Source organism: Garra rufa, chromosome 10, assembly GCF_049309525.1.
Source record: "Garra rufa chromosome 10, GarRuf1.0, whole genome shotgun sequence".
Classification (NCBI taxonomy): Eukaryota; Metazoa; Chordata; class Actinopteri; order Cypriniformes; family Cyprinidae; genus Garra; species Garra rufa.
The window spans coordinates 38,974,844-38,996,114 of record NC_133370.1 but is presented as its reverse complement, the minus strand read 5'-3'; the positions used below and the strand labels follow the sequence as shown (position 1 = coordinate 38,996,114).

Sequence of the window (21,271 nt, the reverse complement as noted above, 5' to 3'; positions counted from 1 at the left end):
TGGAACAGAAAGTCATGGCTGGACAGTTTTATACTCTTAGCCACCCTGGGGTGCTAAAAAAAAATTGTAATATTAATGGGAATATACTTCAGAGATATTTTACTTAAACAAATAGGGGTGCCAATAATTGTGGCCAATGTGAACTAGAGAAAAACATTCATTTCATAATGAGATTTGCCCATCAGTTTCAATCGTTTTACTTCATTGAAAGGTTAGAATTTTGTGAATTTTTTGAATGAAAGATCTAAAGGATGAACAAAGCAGATTTATTTTCACAGCCACCTTTGGTCATATTTACCAAGGCTGCCAATATTAGTGGAGGGCACTGTAGGTTTGGGTAAAAATATTCTTAACTTTGATTTAAATTCATATTCTGATTAAAGTAATCTGGGGGCAACAGGGAGACTATTAGTTTTGGCCTAACAATGAAAGAAGCAACAATAGATATATATACGTAGATGCCTCATTAGCGACTGTTTCTATGGGCCTTTATACGTAAGCCGTCCGCCATTTTGCAGCGGTCCACTTGACGTCATTCACCCATAGATCTATGCAAATCACCATAGTAATCACTGAATATTCGAAATGCCACAGTCCTGCACAGCCGTTGGTCTGCGAACCTACAGTATGGTGAATAACGTCAAGTGGACCGTTCCAATATGGCAGATGCATCTACATGCTTGGAGCGGTCCAATGGGGTATCTACGTATATATATCTATGGAAGCAACCCTCAGCTTTAGTCTGGATCCTGGGACCATCAACAGTCTTTGCTCAGATGACTTCAGAGATCTAACAGATGTATTTGGATTCAAAATATCACAGAGACAGTTAGGTACCAATTCACAATGGAATGGCAGCCAGTTCAGAGAACATGATACAAGGGAGATATGATCAAATTTCCGGGTGTAAGTCATGAATCTGACAGCTGCATTTTGAACCATTTGAAGACGATTGATATTAGCTTGACTTATTCCAATATAAAGAGAATTGCAGTAGTGAAGTCAGGCAGTATCAGTCTCTTGAACTCTGCAAAAGATACGATTTTTTTTTTTTTTTTTTTTTTTGCCTTAGATAGCAATTTAAATTGGAAAAAAATGGAATTGACTACAGCATCAAGGTTTTACTTATAGAATACCAAATCTCCCAAGTCACAATCAGAGATACCTAAAGTACCTGAAGGCATTAAGAAAACCATGACTTGATATCAGACACACTGCTAAAGGACCTTAAGCCTAATTTGTCATTGTGTGTCAAGGGCAATGAATTTGGGTGTCATCAGCATAAAAATCATATGACACCCCATGCTTCATAAAAATAGAATCTAAAGGGGACATATATATAATGAGAACAGAAAAAGGGGCCAAAATCGAGCCCTGGGGAGTTTCATAATTCAAAACAGAAACAGATTAAAAAAAGCTATCAAGACAAACCTAAAAAGTCGGACATCAAGACAGTATCACATTGCTGACTAATAACTTGCTCAAACAACAACAGATAGATAGATAGATAGATAGATAGATAGATAGATAGATAGATAGATAGATAGATAGATAGATAGATAGATAGATAGATAGATAGATAGATAGATAGATAGATACAACCTGTGGCACATACATACACACGCAAGTTTGCATAGTTGAAGGAACACCCACAATATAAAAATGAAATGTAAGACAAAGGTCTACTTCTTACGTAACTGTACCCAGCTGTGCTTTTGTAATCTTCTAGTCAGTCACCTATTGATAATTACAGGAAATGAAACCGGTTTAACCATGATGACACTTGTTAAGTAATACACTTTTTTTCTCTCTCAGAATGGTTTCCCAGGAAGGGAGAACAGCTTGATTCTGCGTTACATCCCAGACCCGACAGAACGCTTCCACGAGGGAGACTTTCAGCCCGCTCCAGGTTGGAATGGTACGAGCACACACTGGAGAGTTTAACTTGTTCAAACTGTCTCAGACATTGGGAAATATATTATCATCTTATCTTTTGTAATATCTCTTGATGCTATATGAGGACAAAAATAAAATAAAATGTACCTTTTTTATTTTATTGTGAAATGAGCACCTCTGTTGCTCAATCTTGGTCTTGGATTCTTGTGGTTTGCTCTGTTTTGTGCTCCTAAAGGGATAGGGACATTTATACCATTTACTAACCCTCATGTAGTTTCAAAACTGTTCGAAAGCAAAAGCAAACCTTTTTTGTATAAATAAAACTAAATCATTAGGGGCTGTCAGTTTTTGCATTGGAAACAGCCCAAACTTTAAAGGATACCCCTAGGTATCAAGTGTATGGCTGGTATGGCTTAATATAACAAATTATGTCTATTACTGAAATATTTAGTTGAAAACCTATGAAATGTTTTTTTTTTTTTTTAACTTCGTTTTATACATATTTTGGACCGTGGAGGGCGCCATTATGTAGAATGGATGCACTCGGTGAGCTACTGTTGCACCACCTGTTGCTTTTTTTACCACAACACAACTCAGGATACACAACTCGAAAAATAAAATACTGATATGATGACAGCTACTAAAGAGGTTAAGAGATAAACCAAATTCCGTACCATCAATTTTCCCCCACAAGGAGTCTAAAAACCCCTGGAAATCGAGAAATCCGCACTGAAAAACGTCTTAAAGGGATAGTTCACCCAAAAATGAAAATTTGATGTTTATCTGCTTACCCCCAGGACATCTAAGATGTAGGTGACTTTGTTTCTTCAGTAGAACACAAATAAAGATTTTTAACTCAAACCGTTGCAGTCTGTCAGCCATATAATGGCAGTCAATGGTTACCAAATCTTTAAGAGTAAAAAGAACATACACAGACAAAACCAAATTAAACCCTGCGGCTCGTGATGATATATTAAGATACATAACGATCGGTCTGTGCAAGAAACTGAACAGTATTTATATCATATTTTACCTCTGATCCACCGGAACGTTCAGCTGTATGGAGCGCGTTCACAACAGCCAGTGCGTGACGCGTTAACATGCTCTGGCAATGTAACTGGTGAAAAGTCAACACTCCCAGATGAGTTCGCACAAGGAAAAGGATAAGCACAAGTAAGGCCAATATGCACTATGTAAACAATGAGTGTCGTATAGGTGCGACAGATCGCTTCCGTGCGTGCATCTACTATGGTAGATCACATTGAGTCGTTGCGCTCCGGCTGTTTTGAACACGCTCAGGACAGTAGAATGTTGCCGTCATCAATTCATCAATTACACACCCTCGTGTTTTTCCAAGATATTTTTGATGAAATCTGAGAGGTCTCTGACCCTCCCATAGACAGCAAGGGTACTACCATGTTCAAGGCCCAAAAAAGTAAGTTACCAAGGGGATCGATATAGTCTATATGACATCAGTGGTTAAACTTTAATTTTTACGAAGCTACCGAATTTATTAAATGACTTTATTCCACATTTTCGAAAACGTGGACTTAAATCTTTATTTTAGTTTTTCCTTTGTCGATCATCTTGGTACTTTTCTGGGCCTTGAACGTGGTAGTACCCCTTCTCTCTATGGGAGGGTCAGAGACCTCTCAGATTTCATCAAACATATCTTAAATTGTGTTCTGAAGATGAAAGAAGGTCTTACAGGTTTGGAACAACATGAGGATGAGTAATTAAATACAGAATTTTCCTTTTTGGGTGAACTAACCCTTTAAGTGGCTGCGGCATCATGACAAGTGTCAGGATGTTTACTTCCTGTCAGGATGGCATCTGGCGTTTCTTGTCTCTGCCGTTTGTAAGTTCTTTCAGTAGCTGTGGTCTACTAAAAGCCTCAAAAGCAAAGTGGAGAGAACAAAAATGAGGGTTTAGGAAGTTTTATTCATCTACAGGCATCTTCCCTTTCTTTTCTCCTCTTCTTATCGCTAGAAAAATCAGTGGTAAGCAATGTGGTATCATATCAGTATTTGTTTTTTGAGTGTATTCTGAGTTATTCAACAGATAGTGCCAGTAGCTCACAGAGTGCAGCCATTTCAAATAATGGCGCCCCCCATAGTCCAAAATATGTATAAACGATGTGGATTTTTAAAATAAAGCAAGTCTTTAATGGGTTTTCTACTACGCATTTCAGTAAGAGACATCATTTACAGTATGTTATATTAAGCCATACAAGTCTTAATACCCAGGGTTCCATTTAGGTCTCTTTTCACTAAAAACACCTTTTTAATTTAGCTTTTAAATCTTAGAATATTCTAATCTGGTCCATTGTAAAAAGTTACATTTTTATATATAAAATGAAGTTATACAAGGTTGTGTGGAGCTCCTAAAGGAATATGGTAATATGAAATAGGAGAAACAAAATGATATTTCAATGTCTTTGTTTCGCTAGAGTGTTTCGTTGCATCAATCTGTGCATTTGTTTGCAACACTGCGGCATTCTCTCAAAAAACGTAATGTTAATTTGACAAAAGATTTGCATTTCTCATAGAAACTTTGCGTTCATTCATCCATCCTCCTTTAGGTTTCTCAGGAAAATGCCAAACTTTTGTGAACAAACTGTTTTTTGGGAGGGAACTAAATTGTTGCAAGCATACACAATGTTTCTCAAGGAAACGCAAATGTTATGTGAGCAAACACAATTTTTCTTTGGAGGATGCAAACGTTTTGCAAGTGAACACAAAGTTTCTCCGCTGCTCAAAAACTTTCTCAAACGAACAAAGTTATTAGGCACTAGCAACATTTTTCTCAAGGGAGCGTAAAGGTGTTGCAAGAGAAAAATGCAAAAGCCTTGGGATATAATTTTCCTTCAATATATTCATTTTTCCTTTCATCACCACATCCCTGCATAGGCCTACGTAGATTTGGATTGTCATGAGGGTAATTAAGTGATTTTAGCTCCAATAGCTTTAATAAATGCTAATACCCTCAGGTTGTCTTTTATGTTGAGTTAGCACATCTTAATAAACTTCTAATTAAAATAATTGATAGAATAAATTATGTAACCCCATGTTATCCTCTTTCCCAGAATATATCAACCAGAATGAATCATTGATGTCCAGCATGACCAACCCAATATACCAACACCCCGGACCCCCCCGCACAGTTCCGCACTCTTCATCAGCGCTGGACGAAACTGAGGAAGAGTACCTGAACTGCTTTAAGAGCCCCGCTGCAGCCACTACCGCCCCACCTGAGTATCTGAACACGTCCCACACGCGGCTCCTCTCCAGCCAGCCGTTCTTCAGCGTACATGGCTTCAACCCACAGAACAGCATGGACAACCCAGACTACCAGCAGGACTTCTGCCCCCTGGAGCTCAAAACACACACCAACGGCCACTTGCCGGCTGCGGAAAACGCAGAGTACATGGGCCTGGAAGTGCACTAGCACATTACGGAGAAGAGCAACTGTTAAAATGAGCCACTTTACCGTAGATAAAGATGGAAGGACATCTATTTATAGTGGATACGCAGGCAAACATTTTGCCGAGTTGTCAGACAGGTCTGCCTGCCGTCAAGGACAGTACGAGCTTTTCATAAACTGGGCTACCTGTCAAATATGCTTGTTTTGTTCTCAGCTAAACTTGGTTGGATTGAACAACTGTCTCTCTCTCTTCAAATGTCACAAGTGACTATGAATGACAACAGGATATGAATCCCGTGGTGACGCCAGTCGAAACGTGCTGGTGTGCTCAAATGGCATATCATGAAACAAGCTTGATGACACACATTCAAAGACTGCTTTTAAGTAATCTGGTTTCAGTCAAGTTAATGTTTTGAATGAGCAAATAAATTACACCACTGTGCTGTGCTCAATAATGTCTGTAATCATAAAACGTTATGTTTTAAAGAGACAGTTGCACCAAAAAGTATTTGGACACTTGAGTCACATTTAAAAACGAATACATTTTATTGCATCAGCCACAAAATGTTAAACTAAGTGACATCTGCCGCAGTGTAATTCATGTTCGTGAGCAAAGCTTTTTGCCTTCATTTGGAATAACACACACTATCTTTCAAAAGTTTGCAGTCAGTAAGATTTTTTTAAAATTAATATTTCATGTAATAATATGAGTTTCAAGTTAAATGTTCTCCTTAATTTTCATTGAAGAATTCTGTCAAAGTTTCAATAAATAATAAGAAGAAAAAGAAGAATGTTTCTTAATCACCAAATCAGCATTTTAGAATGATTTCTAAAGGATTATGTGACACTAAAGACTGACGAAATGACTGTTGAAAACTACATAAAAAAGTTATATTAAAGTCTAACAATATTTTACAATATTACTGTTTTTCTGTGTTTTTGATCAAATGCAGCCTTGGTGAGCATAAGTGACGTATGCGTAACAAACAATGCAGACCCCAAACATTTGAAAGCTTGTGTATCTTCTACTTGTTTTTTAAAAACCTAATAAACTTGACTAAGATGTGTTTGTAATATATTTATGTACATTAAATGCCCTTTGTTTTACATTTTTTAATAGTGGCTCAGTTGTCCAGATACTTTTTGGGAACACTATGTACCTTAAGCTGAACTCAGAGGTTGTTTAATTCCTCTCTGCTGTGAATGAAAGTCAAATTTGAGTTAAATTTCGAGATTTAACAACGTTTTTGCTGGAAATGTTGGCTGTGTGGACAAGGCTGTGACTATACATTCAGCTTCGTCTGAAGCCCAACATATGACTGGTACTTGTACAGAACTGTAATATATGGCTGACATTTGCATTATTGTATCTAACAGAGTATTTTATCCATTGTCATAAAAACCACATATGGGGTCACTCATATATTCCATTTCTGTTTGTTCGTCCATGTGCTTTCACCCTCCTGTACCTTGCTTGACTTTTGTAATAGTAACTCAATCAATCTGACACATATCTCACAGACAGAACATATCTTGATTTCTATGACGGCTATGTTGCACAAAACAAAGTAATGTGGTTGGATATCTTAAATTGACTAACCTTCTTGCTTTGATCATTGCAGTTGCTCTCAAAATATGGTGACAATGTTCTTTCTCATCTTTTGTTATATAAGAAGTAAATTCAATAAAGACTTGTTTTCTAAGAGTCGGTCTATACTTGTTAACTGTGTGTGATACTATCAGTTGTGTTTTACCTGCAATCTAATCAGGGCTAATTTCATCAAAGCTGTTTTGATCATTAATTCTAATCAATAGAAAGATACAAGGTTAAAGAACCAATCTTCTGATGTGTTACAGCCAGCTAACAAAATATGCTCTACGAATGTTTTGCTATTCCCATTTAAGTTCTGAAAATGTTATTTCTTAATGTTCTCTGAATGTTAGTTTTTTAGTTCCAAAAGTATTCATACCTCTTCACTTTTTTTTCACGTTTTATGTTGCTGCCTTTTTTTAAATTAGGGTTTTTTTTCACAGAATTGTTACAACTTAAAAATGTATTGAAAATAAAAAACCTAAAATAAGTACATTGCATAAGTATTCATACCCTTAACTCCGTACTTAACTGAAGCTCTTTTACAGCCTCAAGTCTTTTGGGGTATGATGCAACCAGATTTGCACATCAACATTTGGAAATTATCTGCCATTCTTCGCCTCACCTCTTCACCTCTCGAGCTCTGTCAGCTTAAATGGGGTCTGGCAGATATTTTCAGGTTTCTCCATAAAAGTTTGTTTGGGTTCAAGCCCAGGCTCTGGGCCACTCATGTACATTCACAGAGTTGTCTATAAGCTACTCTTGCTATGTGCTTAGGGGTCATTGCCCTGTTGGAATCTGAACCTTCTGCCCAGTCTGAGGTTCTGATTGCTCTGGACTGGGTTTTCAGTAAGGCTATCTCAATATTTTGGTGCATTGAGCTTTTCTTCTACTCTGACGGGTCCCTGCCGCTGAAAAACAGCCCCACAGTATGAGGCTGCTACCAGCACACGTTACTTTCAGAATAGTTCTCTGCAGGTGATGAGCAGCGCCTGGTTTCCTTCATACATGATTCTTGGAATTGAGATTCATCAGATCAGAGAATTTTGTTTCTCACAGTCTGAAGCTCCTTAGGTGCTTTTTTTAGCAAATTCTTAGTGTGTTTTCATGTGTCTTCACTGAGTAGAGGATTAAGTCTCAGCAGTTATGTTTGTTCTTTCTGTTTGCATATGATCATGGAGCTCAACAAGAGCGACCATCAGGTTCTTGGTCACCACTCTAGCCAAGGCCCTTCTCCATCAATTGCTCAGTTTGGCCAGGAGGCCAGCTCTAGGAAGAGTCCTCATTGTTTTAAACTTCTTCCATTAAGGGTAATGACTACATGCTTCTGTGAACCTTCAATGCAGCAGAATGTTTTTGTGACTTTTTACCTTGGTTGTTGCTCTGATTAGCATTTTCTGCTGTTAGATCTTTCATTAAGATGTGTGTGCTGTTCCAAATCTTACCCATTCCACTGAATTTGCCACAGGGTAACTTCACTTGAAGTGTGGTAACATCTACAAGCAATATGAATGCTCCTGAGCTGAATTTCATCTGTCCCAGATATGAATACTTATGCAATAGAATCATTTAAAAAAAATTTTTTAATAAATTTGCAAAGACGTTAAAAACCAAAAAGACTTGAGGCTGTAAAGGTGATTCAGCTAAGTACTGAGTTAAGGGTATGAATACTTATGCAATGTACTTATTTCAGTTTTATTTTTCAATGAATGTATGAAGTTGTGACAGTTCTGTTTTTGCTTTGCCATTATGGTGTATGGAATGTAGTTTGATGTGGGGAAAAGTCATTTAAAGCAGTTTAACAAAAGGCAGCAACATAAGTTAAAAAATGAAGAATACTTTGGCACTGTATAAACTTTTAGGGATCCCTTGGGGATCACTCAATTTTATAATTTTGCCATAATTATGGGATTTCCTGGTGAAAGTCAACCAGCCTGGTTTTAGCTGGTTATAGCTGGTCAGCAGGCTGGTGTTAGAGGGGTTTGGGCCACTTTTCCAGCCTAGCCAGGCTGGTCAGGCTGGGAGATCAGCTAAAACCAGCTACTTCCATCTTAAACCAGCTAAGACCAGCAAACCAGCCTAGGCTGGTTTTAGCTGTTTTTTTTTTCCAGCATTGATGTTCTCTGAATGTTCTACAACAGATAGTTACTTTTAAAAAATGTTAGACAAACGTTTAACTAAAACGTTTCAGAAAAAAGTTCCATGAATGATTGTAATGATTTGAGAACATTGTTAGATAGCTTCAAATAATCATTTTATTAACATGTTCATGTTTTTGACTTTGAGAGAACCCTGTCGGCGCTCTTGTACATAAGGAGAAAAAGTGAAATAGTAACTTCAGAAATATAATTCATAATGAGCATCAGCTAATATTCATTTAAATTATTAAAGTTGTTATTTTAGTGAACCTCAATATGCCTAATAGTTTCTCACATAGTTTCAAACCATGACGTATTCCACGGAAAAGGCTTGGCTCATGAATATTAACATAGTCAATCACGCGTCCAGTCGTAACATTAGCCTTTCAGCAAATCAACTAGGCCTGCTTGGCGAACGTCACGTTACTATTTAATATTCATGAGCCAAGCTGTCGCCATATTAGATGCAGTTCTCCCATTCAGCCGCTAGATGCCAACGCTACATTAAACAAGAGCCTTTGAGTCTCCAGCCTTTGTGTTACACACTCTACACCGATAGGTGGCAGCAACTCTGAATCCCACGCATATCCAGTCAGAGAAAGGTTTGGTAACAGGAAATAAAAAAGCTTCAACACAACAGATGAGAGTTACTCTAGAGAAGAGCTCTGGAGTCAGAGGAGCAATGCTTCTACCGGGGAGAAAACAGCTTTTCTGTCTTTTATGGGCCATAATTTTATTATCGCAATGGGTAAGTGTGGCGATTATTTTGTGTTTTGACTATAACTAGTGCGTATCTCTTTGTAGCCTAGCACAAACTTCAACCAGCCTGACAGTTTTCAAGAGTTGTCAGATCACGTCTACTCAAATCCACAAAGCGATTATGTGTGTTTTTGAAGTCAAAATGCTTGGTTTTGAAAGCATGTCATGTATTTTAGTTGTTTTAAGAGTGAAACGTTCATTTTTCTTCTTGTTAAACTGCAGAGGTTATGGATAGAGGAAATATGATTTGCTACATCATGTGAATCATCTGTCAGTCTTTGCAGATTTACATGGCACCACATGATCCAACATGCAAGATCAGCTTTTAGCAGACTAGAATTGCTGTTATGGTGCGTTTCAAGGATAGAAAGAGCGCTTTCTGTTAAGCTGCTTTGCGTTAGGATGAGTCAAATGTACCTTTGCATAACGACACACTGACACTGGATGACTCCCAAAACCTAAAGAGCCGCCTGTCTGGACAGCTCTGTTCTGGGCGCGTTCTGAATGTGCTGTTTTGGTTTGTGATGGCCAAAAATGCTGTCTAGGTTGGTAGCTCACTAGGCTTTGAGATACAACAACGCTTCCATGTTGACTAAAAATAGATGCAGAAAGGGGATAATCCGTTTAAGTTCATGTGCTTTTGCTTTCATTTATTTTTTCCATTAATAAAACAGGATTTATTTTAACTTTGTTGGACTGTTCTGTCCTTGGGATGCAATCTAAATTCAATCTCATGTTGTTTGAAATGCCATAGTCTCTAGCATGTACAGCTATTGTTTGGTCTAAAACCTTTAATCCAACTAATGTTAAATCCGTTTTTTGCTCTCTTTCTCTCATGTAGTGAGATCCTTTTGACTCATGTGAATGACCATGAGTCAGAATATGATTGAGTCCATCTATTTAAGTGACCTGAGACCAGCATCACTAGTGTTTGGTAACCAAGTGATCCTAGTTCTCATTTGTTTGGTTTCCTATTCCTGACTGACATAAATATCAAAGAATAACATCTGCTTTCTAATTGTTTCTCAATTTGTAAAACTGTACAGTTTGTGAAACTGCTTTCACTTCTTAAATAAAAATACCCTTGGTCTGTCAAAATAAGTACTGAAAGACCTGTACTAAAAATAAGCAGTGGCTTAGGAAAAACTGAAACTACCCCTAAAGTTTAGGTTAGGGTATTTAGGAGTAATATAAATCTGTTCCACGTGTATAGAGGCATTCGCTGATATTGGGATCACTGCCCTACTTTCATTTTCATTTTCTTACAAAATAGAAAACCATCAAATATGACAGTATATGGTACTTATTATATATACTGAGAAGCTTAGCTTGAATTAATGAACGAATTGAGACTACAGCTTTAAATTGCTTTTCACCTTCGATTTTTAGTCAGTACCAGTTTATTTGAGCTTATTTTGGTCGATACAAGCTAATTGAGACTCCTGACATAACCGTGAAAATATGGCATGTGAACTTGTTTTTGTCTCAGACTTGAATGTGCTGATCTCCACTACAACACTGCGTACAGTTGAAGTCAAAAGTTTACATACACCTTACAGAATCTGCAAAATGTAATTATTTTACCAAAATAAGCGGGATCATACAAAATGCATTTTATTTATGAGTTGTTCATGAGTCCTGAAATTGCCTGCCGTTCTTCAGAAAAAAACCTTCTGGTCCCACAAATTCTTTGGTTTTTCCGCATTTTTGTGTATGATTTGATGACTGTATGATTTTGAGATTTATCTTTTCACACTGAGGACAACTGAGGGACTCAGGGACTCAACTATTACAGAAGGTTCAAACGCTCACTGATGCTTCAGAAGGAAACATGATGCATTAAGAGCCAGGGGTGTAAACTTTTGAACAGAATGAAGATGTGTGCATTTTTCTTATTTTTGCCTAAATATCATATTTTTTATTTAGTACTGGCCTTAAGAAGCTACAGAAGATACTTAAATGTCTACCAGAAGATAAAATAAGTTAAATTTACCCTGATATTCAAATTCAGAAAGTTTTCACCCCCCGGCTCTTAATGCTTCGTGTTTGCTTCTGAATCATCAGCGAGCATTTGATCCTTCTGTAAAAGTTGCATATGAGTCCCTTAGTTGTCCTCAGAGTGAAAAAGATAGATCTCAAAATCATGCAATCATTGTTGGAAATGGTTCAAATACACAAAAATGCTGAAAAACCAAAGGATTTTTACTCATGAACAACTATCACTAAACAAACAAACAAACAAAAAACTATCTGTGGATCATTCAGTTAACAACGCAGTCTTAAGAATCATTTAATGTGAAATTGTCTTATTCAGCTCAGTACTAAATAAAAAATGACATGCATTTTGGATGATCCCTCTTATTTTGGAAAATTAGATTCAGAATCGTTCAGAATTGTATTAAAATAAATAAAATATTATTAATAGGTATATAGATATAAAATTAATCTAATTTAATAGCAATGTGTGTTTACTTCTTACCATATTAACGCTGTTTACTTAAAATATTTCAAAATGGAATACAAATGGTATCAAAAAGCGCTCATAGATTTCATAGCTCTTTAAAACCAGCCATACTTTTTCTTCAAAACCAACTGTAATCTCAAAATTGCTACTGGTTTTGTCGGTCTGTTATTACTGGTTAGACAAGTAAAGTAAATGAAGTTTAGTAATGTCCTGTATTAAAGAAGTTCGAAACTGTAATTGTTAATTTTGATTTAATTTTAATCTGACTAACCCAACAGTGGCACTCGTTATCTAAGGGAAATTACTAATTCAATTCAATTCAAGTTTATTTGTATAGCGCTTTTCACAATACAAATCGTTGCAAAGCAGCTGTACAAAAAATGACAAGGGTAGGTTCAGTCTGTTATGTTTCCAATCAGACAGTTGCTCTAATAGTATGATCAGGTTACTAGAGGTTACTTTGGCTTGCTAGGTTACTAGGTTTTTTTTTTTTTTTTTTAAAGATCTTTGTTTGGTCATACTTTATTTTAAGGTCCAATTCTCTGTATTAACTATGTTAACTATGACTTTTGCCTCAATAAGCTTTGTTTATTAATAGGTAGTAAGGAAGTTAGGAATCTAAAATATGGTCATGCAGAATAAGGCATTAATATGTACTTCATATGTACTAATAAACAGCCAATAGTTAATAAAGTGTTACCCTTATAGGGGATTTCTCTTGTGAATGATCAGGACATTGTTTTTCTAACTTATCAGACTCCGCCTACTCATAGTTGTCATGTCAATAAATGAGTCATAACAAACCAAACGGGGAAAAAGGAATTGTAAAAATGATGACTCAACTGTCCCAAATTTTCCTGCGTAAGAGATGGCACAACCCTCAGTCACATGCACAGTCACGCTCTTTTGTTTCCAGATGAGTGAAGACTCTTCAGCACAACAAAAGCTTGACAGTTATTTGGTCTAAATCCCGAACTGTGACCTTTGTAACGCTTTGTACCATTTACCATTTAAATATCTAATTGCTGTTGATCTTAAACACAGTACATCATAGTTGAATTGATTAGATCAGTTGAAAATTGACTTGGGTTCCTCTGAACTTAGCATGTGTCTGTGAATTCAGGCCACATGACTGCAAAAGTGATGAAATGGCTAAGGAATGTATACTTTTCTAGTTTCGCTCAGATGCATTCTGTGACGTGGTAACAGTCTCTATGTGGTTTGAAGGATTTTTACTACTCTAGGAAATTAAGTGTAATGCCTTGTGGAAGACAACAAGGTCTGTTGTCTTGAAAGTAACCCCCGCAAATGAAACTGAAAAAGGGAAGGATTTTGAGGAACATTTTAATTTTAAACTTCAGTGGTTACATATCATGCCAAACAGATGTTTAGAACAGAGAGTAGATGATGACCTAAAAGATTACAGTTTTTGTTTTGTTTTTTTAACAGTAGTTAGGAAACTAACTTTTTTTTTTTTTTCAAAACTAATTACACTTTACAAAACAATGTCTTTAACACTAACAACAGGTAACATTATAAAGTGTTATTAATTATGAAAAAAATCTTTAAATAGCCTGTTGGTAGATAGAGTTCTGCTATTGCTGTGTCTGAGTGAGAAGAAAAAATTCATGTTGTTTGAAAGATGTAGTCATGTTCTGTGCAAAAGCAATGGAAAATGATCCATAGTTTCTCCGTATAGACTGCTGTTGTGCTCAATCTGTGAATAATTCTTCCTAATGTTTTCTCTTGTCTGTTCAGGTGCATGGCCAGCACTGTATCTGGTACGGTGAATGTGGTAATTCCACTAAAATTCCAGAGAAGAAGCTAAACTGCAATTACACAGGGCCACCTATACCTTTACCTGATAAAGACGGACAGGACCTGCTTCATGTAAGAGAACATACCCCTTTAGAACCACTGGTTAAGACATTTGGTAGAGTTTAGATGAAACTTGTCATTATTGATTCACCCTGATGTCGTTCCAAACCTGTATGATGTAAAGTCCAAAAACTGAGACTTTTAAAGGGATCTTTTCCGCCAAAAATCCCTTTAACATTAGTACTAGGGATGCTCATTTCGGTTAATTTTCCTGACCGACAACCGCTGCTCGTTATCCGAACATTAACCGTTAACTGATAAAATTAGAATAATAAATTAGTTTAAAATAAAAATAGAATGCACGAGTATCTGTGATGATACATTAAAAATACAAGCAAATGTTTTATTTTAACGTGCAAACAGCAGCATACAGAGCAACAACAAAAACTGTATTGACATATACTTAAATTATCACGCATCAGCAGCGGTTCTGAATGAAAAAAAAAAATATATATAAATAGGCCTACACTAAATATGTATAAATTAAATAACTAGCTAATTAAGATGACAAAACTAAAACACACTGAATCCTTTTATGCGCTTTGAAGAATTGTACCGGTCTTATTCTTCTCATCAGACATAAAAATATATAGCAGGCCAGCCAATACCTCAGTGTGCCTAGTTTTTAACATGTCCACATGCTGTACGGATAGGCAGGACCGCTGCCTGTTAACTCTTAGATCGGCGAACAAAACACCATCACAAAAACCCTTTCAATTTGCGGTTCGGGACTTCCATCCACTGTCATATGTGTGTGGAGAAGCGCGTGTTTTACAGCGTTCAGCAATAGCCAATCACAGACATGTATGTTGATTCGATTATCACTGTGGCCAATCAGAGGAGGCTATGTTTCAATCCACTCACCAACCAAAGTGCCGGTTTCAGTTTTGCTGATTTCTACACTTTCGCGAACTCTCTTATTAAAACAAAGAAAGTGTTGGCATTATATAAATAAGAGATTAATTGTGCAGTGTAAAGGTTATTTTATTACTTTTTAATAACTTTATGAGATTGCGATGAACTACTCTAGGTAGGTGATAGCTTTCCAGTGATTGTAACGGGAGCGCCTATTGCGCACTTTCTAGACTATAATTCATTCAGAATTTGAATACATTCACTCACGGATTCACTCTCTGATAACCCAATAACGCCACTTGCCACTGAGTTGCATATACTACATCTGTTTACTAAGTAAAGGTGAAGCGAAATATGTCTGTACAGCCACACTGCACGTGTCGACACACACGCGTGAGTAAACAGATAACTTACAAATAGCATTATTTCTTTCACCATGCAGCAAACGTAAAAAAAAAAAAAAAAAAAAAAAAACATAGAAAAACCCCCTTTTAAACCGTTTAACTGATAGTAATAATCGGTTAAAATTCTTACTGTCGGTTAACGGTTAAACGGTCAATATGAGCATCCCTAATTAGTACGCTTTGACCTTTGAATAAGGAATTATTTCTGTTGTCTTACGCGTCAAACCTCGCAGTGACAAAAACTCCAGCCAGAAAGAGATTTGAATCAACAGTTGAAGAATTTGATATGAGCAGACACTGTTCAGTCATGGGTGATTGTCACACTTTGCATTTCCTGTACTGTAAATCTTAAGAACCCATAAAGCCCTATAGAATACAGTAGATAACACTTCAATTGTCTAGTTACTTCCCTTTACATTCACATACAATAAAAGTTGGAATTTGGAGTTTGAGTGAAGTTTGAGTTTGTGTAATTTCTACCAAAAAGAATTGCAAAATGAGTGTCTCTTTTTTAAATTTTTAAACATTTACCTGTCTTTTATTTTTGAGACAAAATATGCATTTTAATTAAATTGTCAACAAAGCAGTACTTTATGGGAAATATCACAAACATACAGTTGAAGTCAAAAGTTTACATACACTTTGCAGAATCTACAAATGTTTTTTTTTTTTTTTTCCAAAATAAGAGGGATCATGTTATTTTTTTATTTAGTACTGACCTGAATAAAATATTTTACATACAAGACGTTTACATATAGTCCACAAGAGGAAAAAAAATTGTTGAATTTACACACAGCTGTTTTTTTTATTTTTTTTTGGTTAAGTCAAGTGATAGTTGTTTGTGAGTCCCTTGTTTGTCCTTAACAGTTTAACTGTTAAACTTTAGAAAAATCCTTCAGGTCCCACAAATTCTTTACTTTTTCAGCATTTTTGTGTATTTGAACCCATTCCAAAATGATTTTGAGATCCATCTTTTCACACTGATGACAACTAAGGGACTCAAGTCTTATATGCAACTATTATAGAATGCTCAAATGCTCGCTGATGCCTTAGAAGGAAAAACAATGCATTAACAGCCAGAGGGTTAATTCAGGGTGAATTTAACTTATTTTGTCTTCTGTGAAAAACGTAAACATCTTCTGTAGCTTCTGAGGGACAGTACAAAATGAAAAAAAAAAAAAAAGAAGATATTTAGGCAAAATAAGAAAAATAAGAGTTTCTTTATTCTGTTCAAAAGTTTACACCCCCGGCTCTTAATGCATCTTCTTTTTTTTTCTGAAGCATCAGCGAGCGTTTGAACCTTCTGTAATAGTTGCATATGGGTCTCTCAGTTGTCCTCAGTGTAAAAAGATGGATCTTAAAATCAAACAGTCATTGTTGGAAAGGGTTTAAATACAAAGAAAAGCAAAGAATTTTGATTTTCAGAAAGAACAGTGGACAGTTTAACTGTTTAAGACAAACAAGGGACTCATGAACAACTACCACTAAACAAAAAAGAAAACAGCTGTGGATCATTCAGGTAACAACACAGTATAAATAATCAAGTGTTTGTAAATGTTTGAACAGGGTAATTTTTATAAATTCAATTATTATTTTCTCTTGTGGACTATATGTAAACATTTTATGTGAAATATCTTATTCAGGTCAGTACTAAATAAAAAACACATTTTGAGAGACATAAAAGAAATGAGAAAGGTGTACGTAAACTTCAATTGTATATTATATTATGAGAAATTGTTATGCCTTTTGTTTGTAGACCAATCCTATTATTCTTACATTCATAGTGATTCTTATTGCTGTAATTAAGTATTTTTTACAGTTATTTTTTAATTTATTTTTATTTTTATTTTATAAAATTTGATTAAATTAAAAAAGTATACAGCATGTTTTGTTCAGTCCTATATTTTCCTGACTCAAACTGACCAGAATCTATTTGCAATACATTCTATTTTGCTTTTTAAGAATGATTTCATTGAAAGCACAATCATTTGTGACCTCTCACACTGTTTGCAGGAGCTATGCCCAGGTCTGGTCTATGGAGACAACGAAGTTTGCTGTGACACTCAACAGCTCAGGACACTGAAAAACAACATTCAGATCCCCCTTCAGTACCTGTCTAGGTATGGCTGATATGCATCAATAAAGATACATATGGATAGTAGTGTGGCATAAGAACTTTGACCCATTGTTGAGTCACGTGCAGGTTATTTATTAACCCATGTCACGTTTTTACTTGAAACCAAATAACATGTATAGTCGTGGCCAAAAGTTTTGAGAATGACACAAATATTTGTTTTCACAAAGTTTGCTGCTCAACTGCTTTTAGATCTTTGTTTCAGTTGTTTCTGTGATGTACTGAAATATAATTACAAGCACTTCATACGTTTCAAAGGCTTTTATCGACAATGACATTTATGCAAAGAGTCAGTATTTGCAGTGTTGGCCCTTCTTTTTAAGGACCTCTGCGGTTTGACTGGGCATGCTCTCAATCAACTTCTGGGCCAAATCCTGAATGATAGCAACCCATTCTTTCATAATCACTTCTTGGAGTTTGTCAGAATTAATGGGTTTTTGTTTGTCCACCCGCTTCTTGAGGATTGACCACAAGTTCTCAATGGGATTAAGATCTGGGGAGTTTCCAGGCCATGGACCCAAAATTTCAACGTTTTGGTCCCCGAGCCACTTAGTTATCACTTTTGCCTTATGGCACGGAGCTCCATCGTGCTGGAAAATGCATTGTTCTTCACCAAACTGTTGTTGGATTGTTGGAAGAAGTTGCTGTTGGAGGGTGTTTTGGTGCCATTCTTTATTCATGGCTGTGTTTTTGGGCAAAATTGTGAGTGAGCCCACTCCCTTGGATGAGAAGCAACCCCGCACATGAATGGTCTCAGGATGCTTTACTGTTGGCATGACACAGGACTGATGGTAGCGCTCACCTTTTCTTCTCCGGACAAGCCTTTTTCCAGATGCCCCAAACAATCGGAAAGAGGCTTCGTCTGAGAATATGACTTTGCCCCAGTCCTCAGCAGCCCATTCGCCATACTTTTTGCAGAAGATCAATCTGTCCCTGATGTTTTTTTTTTTGGAGAGAAGTGGCTTCTTTGCTGCCCTTCTTGACACCAGGCCATCTTCCAAAAGTCTTGGCCTCACTGTGCGTGCAGATGCGCTCACACCTGCCTGCTGCCATTCCTGAGCAAGTTCTGCACTGGTGGCACTCCGATCCCGCAGCTGAATCCTCTTTAGGAGACGATCCTGGCGCTTGCTAGACTTTCTTGGACGCCCTGAAGCCTTCTTAACAATGCAGTGGAAAGTTTTTTTGGGGGTTAATTTTCATGGCATAGAAGGACTATGCAATTCATCTGATCACTCTTCATAACATTCTGGAGTATATGCAAATTGCGATTATAAAAACTTAAGCAGCAACTTTTCCAATTTCCAATATTTATGTAATTCTCAACTTTTGGACACGACTGTACTTGTCTGACACAGCTTACATTAGGAGAATCGTCTGGCTTATTTCAGTAATATAATATGCACTTTATAAAAGCTGTACGTTTTTTTTTTTCTTTTTTTGTGTCAGGTGTCCAGCATGTTTCTTCAACTTCATGACCCTGTTTTGCGAGCTTACCTGCAGTCCCAGACAGAGTGATTTCGTCAATTCCACACAGTTCTCTACATTTAACACAAGCCAAAGTAATGTGGAAGAGGTGACCTACTATATCACCCAGACCTTTGCCAATGGTGAGAAACGGTGATTAGAGGAGAAGATCACAAATTTACTGATTAGTTTAAAATTACTTAAGTTTAAAGTAATCAGCAATTAAAATTTCTTTAGAACATCATTGATTTAAGAAATGTATTCATTTGTATTTCTTGCAAGTTCATACAAGTATTTCTTGTTATTTGGTGATATATAATATATAAGTGGTTGTTATTATTATTTTTTTATAGTTCCGATTTGTCCAGTTAGAAAAGCAGGTTATATCAGGACCTGTTTCGACTTCAAAGCGCTCTGTATTCACTTTGGCTTTCTGTTCCTGCTTGCTGTAGAAACCTCATTCCAGCACCAACGCTCTGACTTTCATAAACTTTTTCCTCACTTCTGGCAAAAATACTTGCTTCTCTGCCTTTTTTGCTTGCATTCTGCACTGTTTGCATATACTGGTTTGTTACACCATGAACCCATACAAGTGAAGTGATACAAATGTCCCAGTACTCTTATATTAAATTACTTATATTAAGTTACTTTTACTCTTAAATTAAATCAAATGACTTCTATCTTATAATAAAGCCAATCAAATTAGAGGACTGTAAATAACTTGTATTAAAATACTGTAGCAAAAGTAACACAGTCATTTATTTTATGTCTCTCTGCAGCCATGTATAATGCCTGCAAGGATGTTCAGGCCCCTTCCACCAATGTCAAAGCCCTCAGTCTGCTGTGCGGGAGAGACGCTAGTGAGTGCACTCCTAACAACTGGATAGAGTACATGTTCGATATCAACAATGGCCAAGTCCCCTTCGATATTAAAGCAAATTTCTCAGGTATACACACTCAAAAACACTTTCAGAATCACAAGACACTTTACTGAGTTTAAAGTCATAAAAGCTTTTGAATTGTTGCTTGTAATCCACTCATTTTATTGCTTCCATACTCATATAATGTGACCCGAAAAACTGCTTAGTGTGCATGACAGCATATGAAGATTGTTGACAATGGTTTCAGTGCTGAAAATATATTATATGGGTCTTAAAAATATTTGGTCTCCCCAGATGTACCCGGTATGACTCCCATGAACAACGTGACATTCAACTGTACACAGTCTCTGGATGACGGGTCAGGGCCCTGCTCATGTCAGGACTGCAGTGGAGCATGTGGCCCCACACCTGTGGCCCCTCCAATACTTCCACCCTGGACTATTCTCGGCCTGGACGCCATGACCGTCATCATGTGGTGTTCTTACGTAGCCTTCCTCATCATCTTTTTTGGAGTTGTGCTGGGGGCTTGGTGTTACAGGTAATTGACTCTAAACATGCTCTAATGAAATGAAATGTTAAAGATTTGAAACTAATGAAATTAAAGATTTGTGAGGGAAAGTTCCTCAAAACAATCTATAACATTGCAGAAGGGTTTTATTTGCATAGTGATTTACCATAAATCGATATCAAACAATATCAAAATTTCACAATACAATAATATCATGATATGATATTAAAAAAAATGAAGAATTGGAAAAAAAAAAATTAAATTTTGTACATTTTAAAATTTGAGGGTTCAAAATTAAGAGCGCCAAGTTCTTAACTAAGTCAGTGAATTGACTTGTACCTGAACTTTAAAGGGAACTCTACGCTCTTTTTAGTTGTGATATACTGTCTCAGTCTAAGTTACATCCACACAGGTGTTTTAGGAAGCCAAACTAATTAGAATATAATAATAATAACAACAACAAGGACAGTAATAGCCTATGGTGATGCATTGCTGCCACACATGTTATTTTTTCCACTTAATTATGTCATAATAACCAGATCTTATGTTGTTTTAACAAGGTGTTTTTTCGTTAAAACTTCTTTTCTCATAATAATGAGATGTTTTCTCGTTAAACCGTCATCTTTTCTTGTAAAAAGGATATATTTTTCCTCGTTATAAGATATATGGGTACATTATGTGAGTGAGCTAAGCGATAGTCACAATAACGTTTCTTCATGCTGTTTGGCTGTTGCATAGGCTATACTTCTTGCAAATACATTTTATATAAAGTGCAACACTGCACTTCTCAGGTCAGCAGCGCTGGCACAATCTTTTGCATTTTGATAACCGAGGAAAGAAATATTAATGTTTGCTTTATTTTGTGTACTTCCACAA

General features: G+C 36.4%; 2 protein-coding genes across 2 annotated transcripts in view; both read left to right on the top strand.

Moving 5' to 3' along the window:
• egfra (epidermal growth factor receptor a (erythroblastic leukemia viral (v-erb-b) oncogene homolog, avian)) overlaps window positions 1-7,024 on the top strand; it is a 99,004-nt gene extending 91,980 nt beyond the window's left edge. The window contains exons 27-28 of the mRNA XM_073849794.1: window positions 1,816-1,918; window positions 4,982-7,024. Of these exons, the coding sequence (XP_073705895.1) occupies window positions 1,816-1,918; window positions 4,982-5,343 (465 nt within the window). The 3' untranslated portion in view covers window positions 5,344-7,024. The remainder of the gene's footprint in view (window positions 1-1,815; window positions 1,919-4,981) is intronic.
• A 2,632-nt stretch (window positions 7,025-9,656) lies between these two features.
• npc1 (Niemann-Pick disease, type C1) overlaps window positions 9,657-21,271 on the top strand; it is a 39,110-nt gene continuing 27,495 nt past the window's right edge. The window contains exons 1-6 of the mRNA XM_073848836.1: window positions 9,657-9,796; window positions 14,030-14,161; window positions 17,422-17,528; window positions 18,989-19,149; window positions 19,786-19,953; window positions 20,182-20,425. Of these exons, the coding sequence (XP_073704937.1) occupies window positions 9,689-9,796; window positions 14,030-14,161; window positions 17,422-17,528; window positions 18,989-19,149; window positions 19,786-19,953; window positions 20,182-20,425 (920 nt within the window). The 5' untranslated portion in view covers window positions 9,657-9,688. The remainder of the gene's footprint in view (window positions 9,797-14,029; window positions 14,162-17,421; window positions 17,529-18,988; window positions 19,150-19,785; window positions 19,954-20,181; window positions 20,426-21,271) is intronic.